Source organism: Tamandua tetradactyla, chromosome 6 (assembly GCF_023851605.1).
Source record: "Tamandua tetradactyla isolate mTamTet1 chromosome 6, mTamTet1.pri, whole genome shotgun sequence".
NCBI classification, from domain to species: domain Eukaryota; kingdom Metazoa; phylum Chordata; class Mammalia; order Pilosa; family Myrmecophagidae; genus Tamandua; species Tamandua tetradactyla.
In genome coordinates, this window is record NC_135332.1 from 177,180,724 (window position 1) to 177,196,461 (window position 15,738).

General features: G+C 57.7%; 1 protein-coding gene across 1 annotated transcript in view; it reads left to right on the forward strand.

The window, feature by feature from the left end:
- The first annotated feature begins 311 nt into the window (after positions 1 to 311).
- CCN4 (cellular communication network factor 4) overlaps positions 312 to 15,738 on the forward strand; it is a 30,737-nt gene continuing 15,310 nt past the window's right edge. Inside the window, exons 1-2 of the mRNA XM_077167734.1 lie at positions 312 to 622; positions 15,128 to 15,407. Of these exons, the coding sequence (XP_077023849.1) occupies positions 551 to 622; positions 15,128 to 15,407 (352 nt within the window). The 5' untranslated portion in view covers positions 312 to 550. The remainder of the gene's footprint in view (positions 623 to 15,127; positions 15,408 to 15,738) is intronic.

The following is a 15,738-nucleotide window of genomic DNA, read 5'->3' on the forward strand; positions in this document are numbered from 1 at the left end:
GGGTCGGTCGACGAGGAGCCTCTCTCCTTTGCTGCTAGAGAGAGAGGAGCGAAAGATGACAAATGAAAACCAGAGGTAGGAGCAGCCTCGGGAGTCCTTTTCCCTTTGGAGGTGCGCCTGGCGTCCCTGCGCCCCCGCCTCTGCCCGCACCCCCACCTTTCCCCTCCCACCTGTGAGAAACCTCTCCCGGAGAGCCCCAGCCTACCAGGGGGTAATTCAGTGCCCCGGTGTGAAATCGCAGCCCTGTAGCTTTCCCTTTAAGAGCTGTCAGAGCCGGGGAGGCTGGCCAAGCTTGGGCTGGAGGTGGGGACAGTGGGAAAGGAAGAAAAAAAGAGAAAGAGAAGGAGGCAGGAAAAGTTTTTTCAGAGGGAAATGCAGGGTTTGCCCTCCACCCTGACGTCAGATCTCGCTTTAATAGAGCCCGGAGGGCTGCGGGAGGAGGCTGATGCGACGCTCCGGATGGGCTGGGCCGCACTGGGCCCAGCTCCGCTGAGAGGTGGCCGGATCCCCTGGGCTGTTCCGTGGATGCTTTTGCCGCCGACTTCCAGGCATGAGGTGGCTCCTGTCCTGGGCGCTGGCGGCAGTGGCAGCAGCCGCCGCAGTGGGCAGCGCGCTGGTACCGGTGAGTCCTGCCGAGGGGTTCCTTCCCCCAGTAGCCTGCTCTAAACCTTCTTTGGGGCTGGGGGACGGGCTGAGAGGGGCAGGGGCCAAGGGCGAGGCCCACAGTGTGGACCAGGGCAGCTCAGGGCCAGGTGACCCTGGCGGGGGGGAAGCACACCTGGGGGAGAAACCCAAATAGGCCCCCTTGCCCTCCCTGCCCAACTGAAACAGAGCAGAAAGGGGTGCCTGACTGGACGGGGAGCCCAGGGCACCCGGACACCAGACTCAGGCTTGCCAAGACTGACTGTGTGACCTTGGGCTGGTCACACACCCTTTCTGAGCATCATAAAACGTGGAAGTTTTTAGGATACTTCTAAAGTCCATTGTGTTTGGAAAATGAGTCTCTAAACATTGGAAGGTCCGGGTAGCCAGAGAGACTTCAAGGAGCAGGAAAAGCCAAGAAAAGTTGGAAAGGAAAATGTCAGCTTTCAACAAAAGCTCCTCACTTGAGCGGTCAGTGCTTGGGATGGTTTCTAATTCCCAACGGCTGCCACCTTGGGCTGGCACAGCCCTCTACAGTTTATGGAGTAGGATTGCACAGCCCTCTACTGTTTATGGAGTCAGCTCACTTGGGCCTGCAGCCACAGTTCACAGAATCTGTCTGCCACCTCCTTTCCAGGGGGAATGTCAGGCACCCCATGGGGAAGGGACAAGGGTCTGCACTCCCGCAACAGCACAGCAGACACGTGGCGGCACAGAGTCTGGCTGCCGGTGTCAGGCGCGGGGCAGGAAGGACAGAGCAGAGGCAGGCACGGGGTGGCAGCAAGGGGCAGTGGGGCAGAGCTTCTGAATTCAAGACCCCACGGCCCAAGACAGTGTTGGCTACCAGCGGCAGAGCCAAGGGACAGAGGGGAGTTGGAAGGAAGGGCTTGCTCACCACTCACCCTGGCAGCTTCCTTTGGGATCCATGTGCCTCATTCATTGAGCCGGAGGCTGAGGCTCAAGGCTGAGCCCCTTGCCTGTGGCCTCAAAGACTCTGATTCAGATTCAACCAGCACCAGAGCTTTGGCACGCACTCCTTCCTGCCCGGCGAGGGACTTGCCTGCGGTTGACTTGCCTGATCACCCTCCAAAAAAGATTTCACATTAGCTTCGTTTTACAAAGGAAAAGACACGGAGACCGAGTGAGCCCGGGACTCATCACTTATAGGTGGCCAGTGCTCAGCATGAGGTCTTTAGATGCCAAGCCCTGCTGTTCCTCCCAAAGCTCCCTAGTTGAGGGGGCACTGTGAGCATGCACCCTGGGACCCGGGGACCTTTATTTCGAGGCGGGGAGGATCTGCTTTGCATCTGCTACGTCCGGGAGGGCAGGGAGTGGATGGAGAAGAGGTTAGAGCAGCCAAGTGTGAGTGAGGAGAAGCAAGGGGAAAGTCCGTGCCAGGGTCCGTCCAAGCTGCAACCCCTGCCCCCTCCCCAGAGCCACCGGCGCTGAGGAAGAGTGGGGTACAGAGGCAGGGCTCCATGCAGCCCCCACCTGGGGGCCCAAGACCACCCACTCCAGATTGTCCTGTGATACGGGGGCTCCTGGTAGAAAGGCTCAGCACGTGAGTTCTCGGGGCCTCACGAGAGCCCCCCAAGGGCTGTGAGAAGCAGCGTGGTGAGCCAATGCTGCTCCGCAGCCAAATTCCCTCGGCAGCCATCCTTCCGGCCTGCACAGAGATGGAATGCAAGCGCAACCCGGGACCAGTGGGGCTTTTAATGGGAAAAAGGATCATAAATGTTCATATGAAAGAAATCGTCTGTGAGAATTGGCAAAAAATCTTTTTTTGTGGAGGACACAGCGTTAGGAAAGAGAAGCCCTCTCAATTATTAAAGCCCATGGAAAGGCCCCATAATTAAGAAGGAACGTAGCCGCCCAGGGAGAGATTTAATCGAGGAGTGGAATGGAATGATGAGATGGGAGCATAGCCAAATATATTCAGGAATTTAGTATATGACAAAGGTGTGTTACAGTTATGGCTTATTGTTTTCATCCCCTCCTACTTTGCTTCCTTCTGTGTCTACTGAGCACCCGTCAGGTGCTAAGAGAAAGGGGTGCTTTTCGTTAACATGACCATGTACTGTGCCAAGTATTCTATGCCATATATATCCTATTGCAGTCCATTTAACAAAATCTACTAACCTTTATTTCGTACCTTCTGTAATCCCCATAATGCCCCTTTGTAAACGTGAAAATGGAGGCTCAGAGAGGTTAAGTAAATTTCCGAAAGTCACACAGCTAGCTGTCAGTGGAGCAGAGATGTGAACCTGGCCCAGCTTTTTGCAATGCAGCCACTGCCTCTCCCTGGCCCATGCAGATGTGCCCTGAGGGGTGCAGGGATGAGAAGCCATGGTCCGTAGCCCACAGAGCTTACGGGCTTGTGAGGGAGGACACATGCACCCTGTCTTCAGGAGGGGCCTGGGGCACTGCATCAGCTTCAGCAAAGCCCTCGGCACTGGGGGCCCCGCTTCCCCATTTACTGACCGGGACATGCGCCCTCACCACCACCCAGTCCTGTGGGTGCACGCGGGAGAGCAGGGTGGGGGACTCTTGGAGGCGTGGACCTGGGCAGACATCAGGTCCGTGGTGGTCTCCATACAGGCCTACATGGGTCTTAGGCTCTGCCACCCGTGTAAATGCATGTGGGATACACATCGGTGTGCAAGTGTGGGGGAGGGAGGGTATTTGTGTGTGTGTGTGTCTGTGAGAATGTCAGGTACCTGAGGGCATAAACCTTAAGGGTGTGTGTGAGTATGCAAGGGTGGGTGCATTTATGAGAATGTGGTGGCTGATGCTGCAGGCTTCATGGTATATGAGTGTGCAAAGGTGCATGTGTCTGTGAGAATGTGGTGGCTTAGTGTTGCAGCCTCTGTGGTGTGAGTGTGTGAAGTACGTGTGCCTGTGAGAATGCGGTGGCTGAGGGCCACAGCCTCCATGACGTGAGTGTGTGAGGTGCGTGTGTCTGAGAATGTAGTAGCTGATGCAGCCTCCGTGGTGTATGAGTGTGCAAGGTGCGTGTGTTGGTCGGAAAGCAGACTTGCTTTCTGCTCTTGGGATCCGCGTGTGTGGCCAGGCTCGGCTGTTAAGAAAGCAGGGGCGTGTGCACACGTGCCCTTGCATCTCCTGACCTCTGGTGGCGGCTGGGACCTGAGAGCCGTCTCCATGCCTGCCCCACCCATCGCCCCCAGCCGGGAGCCTCCCAAGCTCCCTGGACGTGTCCCCAGCTCCAGGCCCATCCGCCCACCGTGACTGGGACGCTGGTGCAGAAGCAGACAAAATGGCACTGTCCACCACGGCACAGTGCCTGGCAAGGGCCACCCTCCAAGAGGGCAGGAGGGTGGAGGCACCCAGCTACCTGGGGTCAGCGTGATGCCCCCCGGGGCTGACCACCCTCCCGGCCTCCTGAGCAGACTCACCCGCCCCGAGGTGTTAGGAAAGGCCCCTTCCTGGGCCGGACAAGCAGCCCAGTGGCCAGGCTGCCTGGGCCTCGGAACAGACACAAATCCTGGGATCCCTTCCCTGGCGCTGCCGCCGCCACCTCTGGGGGCCACAGGGAGGGGCTACGGCACAGCTCGGGTGCTGAGGTGGGGGGCAGGGAGCGCACCAGCCAGGGCCCAGGCTGAGCCCCGGGGAGGCTAGCCCCCGCCCAGGGAGCCAAGGCCGGGCACAGCAGAGCGTCAGGGGGGAGCTGCCCACCGCAGCAAGCGCCACGGGCAGGGCTTCGTCAGGCACGTTTGCACCCTTCTGTCTCAGTTACATGGATGCTGAGCGCTACGCGCACACTGGAAGCCCGCGCACACCCATCAGGCAGGTGCCATCCCTGAGTCTAGCCCTGCACTGTCCAATCGGCCACAAGTGGCTGCCCAGCTCCTGCGACGCAGCTGAGATGCACACTAAGTGTGAAACACACACCAGACTTCAGAGGCCTGGGAGGTGTGCAAGGATGCAAAACTCTCACTCATCATTTTTATATTTTGACTCCGGGTTGAACTTATGATATCTTGAATATATTGGGTTCAGCAGGACACATGATTAAATTTCACCTCTTTCCTTTCACCTTTCTAACGTGGTTATTAGAATATTTACAATTCCACACGCGGCTCGTGTTTGAGTTTGCTAGAGCAGAAAGATGCAAGCGTACCTACAGGTGTGATAACAGGTGTGTGGGGGGCGGTGTATGGGGGAAGTCTCATTCCAGCTCCTCCATTTACAAGTTGTGCAACCTTGGGTGAGTAACCCAGCCTTCTTGAGTCGGTTTCTTGTATCTGTCCAAAGGTGTAACATTAGTACCCACTTCCTGGAGTGGCTGTGAGGGTTAACAGATTGAATGGATGTAAAGCACAAGACGTCCTGGCACACGCAGGGGAAACAAGTAATATTGTTCCAACAGTCTGGGGGAAGCTGCACCTGAGCTGGGGCAGCGCAGGCTGCAGACAAGCCCGGGTCCCAGAGAGCAGGGATTACAACGACCAAGGCTCAGCAGCGGGGTGGGTGGCAGGAGGACAGAATGATGTCCAGGCTGGGCTGGGGTCAGTGCTGGGGACATTTCTGAGGATCCCAAGTTCTTCCCATCCTGGCCAGCTTCCCTGGCATGTATGAAGGGCAGTCAATGAACACTCTCGGATGACAGTGTGGGAGAGAGAAACACCGAGGCTGCTGCTTCTGCCATTTGGAGGTGAGACTCGCCTCTCACATGCCCAAGCCAGGGCGAGGTCCCGTGGTTCCCGTGGCTGTGCAGTTACTTTGTTCAATGGGCGCTGACCGTCTCGACTGTGTGCAGAGCCCCTTCCTCCTTCTAGACACGGGTGGTGAAAGGTCTGCTCTTTATCCCAGCTGGCAAGGGTGTCAGTGCAGAAGACAGAGTCTTAGGCCAGCAGTGAGGATTCAGGTAGAGGGGGAGGGAAGAGGGCTGCGGGAGAGGGAGAGGACACACCGCACAGGTCTGTCCCTGGGGGACGCCCAGGCATCTGAAGTTAACGCTGCTCTGATGATTCTTTGCATAGTTGATTTTGAGAACCTCTGAATTAGAGGGACTAATGGAGGAGATGGCCTCTCCCCCAGCCCTGACATTCTGTTAGTCTGCCAACTTTCTTCTCCATGAGAGAAGAGGAAGTTGGAGGCGGGAAGAAGACAGAATCAGGGAGAAGACACAGGCCTCTCAAAACATGCACAATGGACATTCCAGCTGGGCGTGGGTGCGAGCAGATCTGCAGCAATCCAGGCAAGTTCAGGCTGGGGCTGTTGACCCTGGGTCTGCTAAACCCTGATGGGGGGCAGAAGAGGGAGTGAGAGGAAATGAGAGGGCCCCAAAGAGAGGAGGGTGAGGCCATGCCTGCCCCTCGAGTCCTGCACCGAGCCTGCGAGTGGAGAGCAGGGCATGGGCTGTGTATCTGCCCGAAGCTGGACAGGGTTGGGGAATGGGCAGTCTAAGGGGAGAAATGCGTTTGGAGGGGGCAGGGCAGGCTCGAAACTCTGTCCTTGGAGTGCATAACAGATGACATAACGGCTAGAAGACGAGAACTAACTTGTGAGTGTGTGACTTTGGGCCAGTCACTGGCCATTTCCGGGCTCATTTTCTCATCTTGAAAATGAAGAGGTTGAACTTGATCTAAACTCACTTCTAGCTGGAGCCATGGCACAGTGCTAGAATCCACTCATTCACTCACTGGGCGGATCTGTTATTTAAGAGCAGGGCTCATGTGGGCTCATCCCAGAAGCCTTGTTGGAGGAGCACGTGCTCCTGCTCTTAGAGCAGAAACGTGTTGTTGGCCTTTGCATCCAAAAAGGTGTATCCAGGGATCCGGGATTTCCTTCTAGAGAGGCTTCCTCCCTTTCAACTTGTCCAAAATAGCGTTCCCCTCTCAGCCTGTGTCTCAGCTCGCATCTTTTCTGTCAAGTCCCCAGGGTGTACCTGGTCTCTGGCCCACACCATATTCATAAGACTAAACCCGGTGGCAGCTTCATGGTCAATGGGTCCCAGCTCTGTGTTTTCCCATCAGCACATCGTCAGAATCTCTGGGGTGCTGTGGGCAAAGACAGATGTCGGCTCCCCTCCCTTCCCCCCGCCCACTGAATTGGGCTGGCCAGGGGCCCAGGACCCCTGTGTTTTAACACTTTCCATCTCCCAATGCTTCTTGAGGTTTTGCAAGTTGGGGGAGCACGTTGTAGCTAATGGGATGTCACTGAAGGGTCCTTGGTCCCTGCCTGCCTCTCCAGTCTCAGTGACTAATGCCTCTGCCCACCTGCGGCTCCCACCTCCCCACTCCTCCCAGCTACCCAGGGGGGACCCACGGGCAGCGGGCCCTACCCCTCCCTGTACCTCTAGGGATTTCCTTCAGCCTCAGATTCAAGTCTACGGGAGCAGGAGGAAGGAGAAGGAACTCAGCCAGTAGGATCTGGAAGATACCTAGAGTGTTTGTATTGAGAAAGGGGATCACCTCTCGAGCTCCAGTTTTCTGGCCTGTGACCTGGGGTGTCACCTCTGAGCGTAGCTGTGCCAAAGGAGGCAGGTTGTAGGAGAGGTGCAGGGGCTGGCCTGGGGCAGTCGTGCTCAGTAGGTGCCTCTTTAGCTGGCCCCAGCCCCTTTTTTCAGCACTGCTCCCACTTCACCTTCTTGCCTACCTCATGGGCCCTTCTCCCAAACACATTCCCACCTCTGAACACATGTCCATGCCCATGCCATTCCTTCTGCCTGGATGCCTTTCCCGCTCTTCTCTGTCTCATGACATCGATGTCATCTTAACTGATCTCCCAGGGACCACTGGGGGGGGGCAGGGGGAGCTGCTTTCATCTCCTTCTCCTCTTCCTCCTTTTATTGCTTTCTCCACCCTTTAAAATGCAAAAACCACTTCCTGCCCTTACAAAAACAGGTTGCTTATATGGCTCCTGGACTGGAGTTTCGACCCTTCCTCTTTAATGTCCTTTCACATTCCATCTTGCTTTGGTCTCAACACTTTGAACTGAGGGATGCTTTCTTTATGCTTGACGAATAGGTGAATGCATACATGAATGAATGCATGCATGAATGAATGAATGAATGTGTGGATGCGGAAAGGCTTTGTACTAAGCGAGCTCATTATTTGGAAAGAAAACTGGCTTCTTGCCCCCTTCTAGCCTCTCCATATAAAGAAACCTGCTCCCCCACCAGCAGCTTACATGGCTGAATGTTTACAAGAAAATAATAAATGTTCAAAAATCACACACCAAAACCCCTTCCGCCTCCCACGACGAGTAGGCTGGCCAACGTGGAGGTCGGCCCTGGGCCTTGGGTGTCCTGGGAGTCCCTGCTATCGGAGCCTGCCCGAAGGCACAATGGGGACCTGCCGTGCAAATGCTCAGCCCCGACAGTCTCCCCAGGGTGGGAGCCAAGTGTCCCCCAAGAGGTTGGTTCTCCAAGGCCTGGCCAGGAGGGCAGTGCTCCTGGGGAAGCAGGTGCTGACCCCCTGCTCCCTGGGCCGCACAGCTGCATGGGGGAAAAGGGCCCACAGGGCGGCGGGGCGAGTTCCACTCGCGTGCAAACGCCACCCGTCCCCGCCCCGGGCCGTCCTTTACGCGGAGGAGCCCGCCCAGGCCTGCCTCAGCCCTGCCCCCTCGCGGCGGGCGCCCAGACAGCCTCGTGGAGCCCGCGGGCGAGCCCTGATCCACCCCGCGGGGGAACGGTCTTCCTTCCCAGGGCCCACCTGAGCTCAGCGCCGTCAGCCCTCACCACCCGCGCGGTAATCGCCTGTGGGCGCTGCAGGCTAAGACCACGCCCTGTGCGTGGTGGTGGGTGGGTGAGCGCCGGAGGGAGTCGATATGAGTAGATGAGAGAGTAGGGTGGCATGGCCGTTCAGAGGAAGGGCTCTGGAGGGAAACTCTGGGGTCATATGCCCCTTCCCAGCTGGGAGACCTTGAGCAATTACCTCGCCTTAATTGCCTCGTCTGTGAAATGGGGGCAATAACAGTGATGCCCCTGGGGCTGCTGGAGGATGCCGTCATCGCGGCCATTGTACAAATGAGGAAACAGAAGCTCAGAGAGGGTGAGCACTGCCCCAGGTCACAGAGCTTGCAGTGGCTGAGGGGGTGGGGAAATGGGTTCCATCCACTGCAGGGGATCCCCTGCCTCCCCCTTCACAGATGAACTGCTGCACACTCAGAGGGCAGATACATCTCCCTCGGCAGAGGAGATGGCCATCTCAGGTCCCCTGGGGGCCGCACCCACCACACCCCACCAAGGCCATCTCCTGCTTTCTGCTTCCATGCCTCCCACTGTGCATTTTTGTAAAAATGAAGTAAAACTGCTGTGCGAAGTTCCAATTACACACTTATATGTTCCCAAAGGAAGAGGGTCCATTTCCAGAAAGCTAGAACCCACTGAAAATCTGTAGTCACCACTCGCTTTTGAACATATTTTAAAAAAAATGTATTTGCAGCATTTTCTACATAGGGTTTAATTCTTTTTTACCTTCTGAGTTTTAATTAGCTGTGATGTGTCCAGTTAGTGTGTGACTGAAGGAATAGATCTGTTGACTTTCGTCTGCCTTTTCTTGCCCTCTGCAGGGGTTAAGTGTAGGCTACTTAGGGGTCTCGTCATTGGGAGCTGCCCCCTCCCCAGTTTATTCCATTTTTCAGTCATTTAGCAAAGCAGCAACGCCAAAGTACAACGGCATTTTCTTTGCCGACGCCCCACTCACTGAGCAGCAGGGTGTCACTTGTGCAATTCCAGTGTGCCTTCTTTCAGGCCAGCCAGGGTTACGGTGGGAAGCCGTGCAGGGTATCAGGAGGCAGAGCATGCGAGCCCGGGCGCCCCAGAGTCGGGCGTTCTCTGCAGGAAGCCGGCCTCCACCCCTGCTGGAGCTCCTGGCTGCTGTAACAAATACCCGCCACGCACCGGCTGAAGCGATGGGAACTGACCGGCTCGCGGGGCAGGGCTGGGAGAGGTCCGCAAGGGAGGCTTCGGCGGGCGGTGCTTTCTCCCCGGAGGCTGATGTCCTGGGGCTGGCCGCCCGCGGTCATGGCCCTCAACTTTACAGCCACGCAGCCATGCACGCGGCAGTGCCATTCCTTCCCCTTCCGTGACCTGGCTGGTTCCCGGGGCCCCCTCTGTGGGACTCTCCCAGCTTGTGGAGGACCCAGGCATCGGGATTAGAGCCCAGGCAGACTCCGCTCCTCGTCACGGCCCATCCACACCCACATGGCCAGGGGCCAGGCCCGCACGGCTTCTCGTGGGGGACACGACTCTATCCCCAGCACCCCTCGGCCCCGTTCCCTTCCCTCCGCCCAGTGTCACCCACCCCCCTAAAAGCTGCCAGGGTGCAGGTCAAACCGCTGCTCCAGCCCCAGCCTAGAACAACTGCCACTGAATATTTAAAGTAGGGTCCAGGGATCCGTACTTGAACCGGCTCTGTAGGCCAGTGGGTCTCACAATTTGCTACCTTTCCCATCACCTGGGGAGCCTGGAAAGCTCCAGCACCCTGGACCCTCCCTGGACCAGGGAAGTGGGCACCTCTGGGGCGGCACCCCACCTCGGTGTCACAAAGGTGCACGAGTGGTTGCAGCGTGCAGCTGGGTCTGTAGTGCGCTGACCTGGCAGGGCCCGAGGGGGTTGCTGAGGAGCAGCGGGCCAGGCGAGCAGCTCCCGTGGGCTGTGCTGAGGCTGCGGCCTGCTGGGGGCGGGGGGGGGGGGGGGACACTGTAGCCCCGCCTTGGGACTGCGGGCCGGGACTTGCCACCTTCGTGGCATCCCCGTAGACGGTGGGTGCCGTTCGCAGGCACCTGATTCCAGAAACACAGGCGTGCTTTGGAAAGGAGCTTTTATGTGAAGAGCAGCGATTTGGACGTGCCCCAAGGCATTCCCTTCCTTCTCTGGCCTTCCCTAGACAACATGTTCCTTGCTTTCTAATTTTTTTCTCTGTCTTTTCCTCTTAGCTTCTACTGTAGGGAAAAATAATGTAGAATCTATGTTGCAATGAGTTTGTAAAGGTCTTTTTTTTCCACCTGGACCTCTGGGTAGCTGGTGCTGGATAAAGGGCAACAGTCAGGCGTCTCGGGGGAAGGGGACAGAGCTTAGCTGGAAAGACACACAAAGGGTGGGGGGAGAAACTGTTGGCTTCGTGGGATTCTAAGTACCCGGACAAACATTCTGGGGTTCCAGGAAGAGCCTCAGTTCCAAAAGGGAAACTGTACCTGAGAGAACCTAGAGAAGTTTCTAGGAAATTGTACAGGCCTCTTCTTAGTTCCTGTTTGGCTGTGAAGAGGTTGCCTCCAAACCTTTCGTCAATTACCTGATTCCCAGGACAGTTGGGAACGGCCTTTTTGCTTTTTAGGTTTTGCCCAAATGCATGGGTACAGCTGCGGGATGGGCATGAGGTGCCAGGGCTCACACCGCAATTAAGGCTGCGGGACCACCTGGGAGCCCCCTAGGAAGTCACCACCACCACACCCACATTCCAAGTTGCTCCTGGAGTTTCTCAGGCAGGGCATTTTACAGGAATCTGAAGCCGTGGGTCCCAATTGCAAAGGCCACCTGCCCCCGAGAAGCCCCCTCCAGTCCCAGCAGGCACAGCCACACCCCTCTCCTTTCAGTCCCCCAGGCAGGTCCACTGAGTTCTCCGTGGAGCACCCAGCATCCAGCACAGGGCCTGGCACAAAGTGAAGACTGACGAGAGATGTGCTCAGTGAACAAATGAAGGGGCTAATGGATGTGTGAACCCCTCGTTATTGCTTTTATCATACCGAATTGCGATGATCTGTTTATGCATCTTTGGCTTCAGCAGATGGCGAGTCTGTGAGCCTAGGGACGGTATCTTTTGCACTTTAGCTTCCTTTGAGCGCAGCATAAAGCCCGGCACACAGTTGGTGTGCAGTGAGCATGTGCTGATAGAGAGAATGAAAGAGTAAGTGTTCATTTCCCCAACTCAACTGTCGAGTCTTCAGAGCAGGGACCATGTGTGATCAGTTCCTGTGCACATCCAAACCCGGGGAACAGGCTGAGGGGGCTGTTACTCCACCACTCATCGGGAGGAGACTGGGCTCCTAGTGACCCGCAGTCATTCCCTGAGGGACGGTGCTGGACGAGGCACCGGGGATCAGGGAGACCGCGCCCCAACCCTGGGTCGCAGGTCCTGAGGTTTTCACCCCACGCTGCTTCTTGGCAGGACTGAGGTCTGGGAGTTTCTGACCACTAGAGGGTGCCAGCAGCAAAGGGTGGGCTAGCGGAGCCCCTGGCATCCACCCCACCCCTGCCCAGTAAGAGAGGCTTGCTCTGCGGTAGACAGGAGGGCACAGGTGAGGGGCCAGCAGGCAGGTACCTGGGAAGGAGGTGCCTCCCGGGGACCTTTAACTTGGTAGGGGGACAAGAGGATAGATTAGGGGGCCATGGGGACGGGCGGAGGGAAGGGGCTTCACCAGGTCACAGCCCATCCCCGCTGACCTCCTTGTCCCGAGCCCCGGCCTTGCGCTGGCTCTGTGGGGCGGGGAGCTGTGCACCCAAAGCAGAGCAAGGGCGGGCAGTCTCTGGGTGTCTGCTGTCAACCGGCCCTGCACGGAATGTCCCCTGCTCCCAGCAGAGCCACGCGGGGGTACCGCGCCCAGGGGGCATGTTGAGGCCCAGAAAGGTGAAGACGTTTGCTAAGACAACACAGTGAGTCGGAGCAGGATGGAAACCCACTTTTGACTATCTCGGGGTCCCATGCTGTTTTCCTGACACCCACACTGAACCAGTGGTGGTGAAGAGGCCCCAGGACGTGACGCTGTGAAGCTCCCTAAATATCAAAGTAACACCAAACCCTCCGTCCATCCATTCAATCAATAGACATTTGCCAGTCCCTACTGTGTGCTGTGCCCTATGTTTCTGGCACACACAGCGTAAGGCGGAGACTTGCCCTTCATGGATTCACATTCTACTGGGGCCACAGGCGGTGACACGAGGGATGTACGATGCCTGTTGGGAGCACAGAGTAGGCGGTATGTCTAATCGCCTGGGAAAGGCAGGGAAGGCTTCCTGGAGGAGAGAAGGGAAGGCTTCCTGGAGGAGAGAGCTTTTTATGTCCTGAGGACCTGGGAACAAAATATCAGGGTTCTTGCACTCATGGCCTGGCAAGTTTGCAAAAAAAAAAAAAAACTCTCTCTCCAAGGAATCAGAAAGAGGTGTTATGTGTGTGTGTGTGTTTTGTTTTATTTATTGATTGGGGGGTTTGGTCTTTTGTTGTGCCCTGTGTTTCTGAGGGAAAGCAAACAAGGGTGGAAAAGCTAATGTCCCTCAGATGGGTGCAGATGGCATTGCCAACCCCAGAAAGCACCCGGTACCCAGCCAGCCAGGCCCGCTGGGCACATCACCACAGAGGGCCACCTGCCCAAGGACTCCTAGCCCAAAGGGGGTGCCGGCAGGGTTCTCCTGGTCACCCATTTTCCCTTAGAGAGGACGGGGAGGGAAAAGGGAGCCTGAAGTCCCAGGGGCCTCCCCTGCTGTCACTGTGTGTCAGGTGCTGAGCTCCCAGGGGGGCCCTGCCCCTGTCCTCCGGTTCTTCACAGGCATTGAACCCCCAACCCACAGGCAGACACGCAATTTACTAAGTGTGCAGCCCGTCTGAAGGGAACACTACGCACTCCCAGAGGGAAGTGGATCAGGAAGGTCCTCTCCGAGGCAGGGGCTTTTAAACGGGAGCTGAGGACACGTAGCTGGTCCCCAGCAGAAGAGAGGTGGGAATGGCATTTTGGTCACGGGGAACAGCATTGCAAAGTCCTTGTGGTAGGAAAAGTGGATAGGATTGAGGGCCTGCGATAAAACCCACAGGTGATGAAAGCATCGAGTCGGGGTTTGCCTTTTTGACTTTTAAGGCCCTTTATTCACTGAACCACTATTCACTGCACTTTCTGTGGGCCACCAAGAGCAGAGAGTCAGGCTAACGCAGCACCTCAGCTCACCTCCCCTCGCCCTTGGTCCACCAACCAGGTGCGGCCTCCAGCCATGCCTGGGGGACCTCAATCCCCTGACCACCCCACCCCCCCATGGGGCAAAGCGATTGCTGTCCAGAGCCCCCCGTCCCCCCTGGCGCTGCAGAGGCCCCAGGCCTTGAGGTGCAACATTCTCCCTCTGGAATCTGTCTCTCCCCTAGTCTGTGGGCCCCTTGAGCACAGGGGATTTTTTGTATTAGCCTTCAAATGCCTCAAAAGTGAGAGTCTGTGAGCCCCACAAATGCTTGCTGAATGGATAGAAGAGACCAGAGAAGGCCAAAGTAAAGGGTATGAAAATGAGTGAGATTTCTTTGTCTCTGGCCCCAAGGTGGGCAGAGGGTCTGGCAGGAGTCCCGTTGCCCCTTTGCAGCTAGGTTTCCTGCTCTGTAGAAGGAAGGAGGACCCTGTCCGGGTGCCTCCACCCCTGAACCCGCTGTTCTGAGAAAGGAGTGCTATTCCTTTCTATGCCAATTCCACGGGGCAGGGCCCCACTCGTGGAGAAGGAAAGGAGTGTCTGGAGAGGGGGAGGGAGAGGGAGTGGGGTGGTCCCCACTGGTCCCCCCGGAAGCCCCTGCCCTAGCCGTGCCAGACTGGGGATTTGGGAGTCACCCCAGAACACCTGGATGGGGAGCTGGAGGGGTGGCTGGAGGCCGGGCTCAGCCTCGCATGCTGTGTGAAGAGCGAGGGGACAGGGTGGCGATGCAGGAGGCAGCCAGGACAGGCAGGGCGAGCACTGCATCCTGGGGACCCGGCCACTCGAAGCCCTTGTGCTCGTGGGCCCCGGAGCCACAGCCTCCGTCAGTTCTCCAGGCCCTGGCAGATCCTTGGACCTCATTTTCCCTCCCCAGCTGATGTCCGTCGTTTTGCCCATCACGCTTGCCCCAGTAAGGATGTACCGGGGGCTGGGATAGGGTTACTGGGGAGGACTGGGGGCAGGGCCCAGGGGTAGGGGTCGTCACCCTTAATGCTCCATGGAAAGACCCCTCCAGCAGGGTTTGCACTGGCAGAGGGAGCCCAAGTACCCCCCAACCAACAACAGCAGGGGGCTGGCCACAAGCTCTAAGGGGACCGCAAGAAGGGTTCAGCGGCCGAAGCACAGTGTGAAGTGTGAGTCCCCCGACTGGGCCTTAAGGACACTTATGGGGAACAGAGGGTGGAGCTGTAGGAAGCGGTGAAGGAGCCCGGGGTGTGAGCCCCGCGGGGATCAGCAGGGGGGTTACTGCAGAGCGCTGCACCCGCCACCTCCTCGGCCAGGGATTGAGGCCCCCGCGCCTTCCTTGGTGCTCGGGAAGGTCAAGGGCGGAAGGGAAGGAGCTCAGCGCGCCCTGGCCACAGACCCGCAGGGGCACCTGGCCCGCCGCTCGCCTGCACTGGAATTAGGGCGATTCGCTTAGCTTCCCCGAACACTGAGCGCTTCAGTCCTGCTCATCTGGCAGGATGGGAAAAATTATTTTATGCAAACCTGGTGGAGACCACACAGACCGGGTGGCGTGGGGGCCTCTGGACTCAGCGCCCTGCTCCTGGCAGCCCCTCACCTCTGCTGTTCCCTCTGCAGGGCCCGCCTCCGGCCCCCACGGCTGTGGCCGTCACCCCTGCGCCGCCGGAGGACACGTCCTCACGCCCCCAATTCTGCAAGTGGCCTTGCGAGTGCCCGCCGTCCCCGCCCCGCTGCCCACTGGGGGTCAGCCTGGTCACAGACGGCTGTGAATGCTGCAAGGTGTGTGCCCAGCAGCTGGGCGACAACTGCACGGAGGCGAGCGTCTGCGACCCCCACCGGGGCCTCTACTGCGACTACAGCGGGGACCGCCCGAGGTACGCAATAGGCGTGTGTGCACGTAAGTGAGCGCCCCCCCCCCACCGGCCGGGCCCCTCTCCCTCCCTCGGCACACCCACACCCCCTTCCTGGGGGGGGAAGGATGCCTGCCTTCCTCTGGCCTCCAGAACCTCGCGTTTCTTCTCAGTCCCAGAGACGCTCCTGCTCAGGGAAGAGGCCGCCAGGCAGGGCCTCAGCCTGGTTTGTTCTCTTCGTGCTGAGGTCCTTTGCCAGAGGCCCCTGGCCTCCCAGGGGACACCAGGATACTTCATAGCTCCAGATACCTTAGTAATATTGTGAATTAAGATAATAACGCTTTTCTAAAATATCCAGTAGCCTTGGAAAAATGAAAA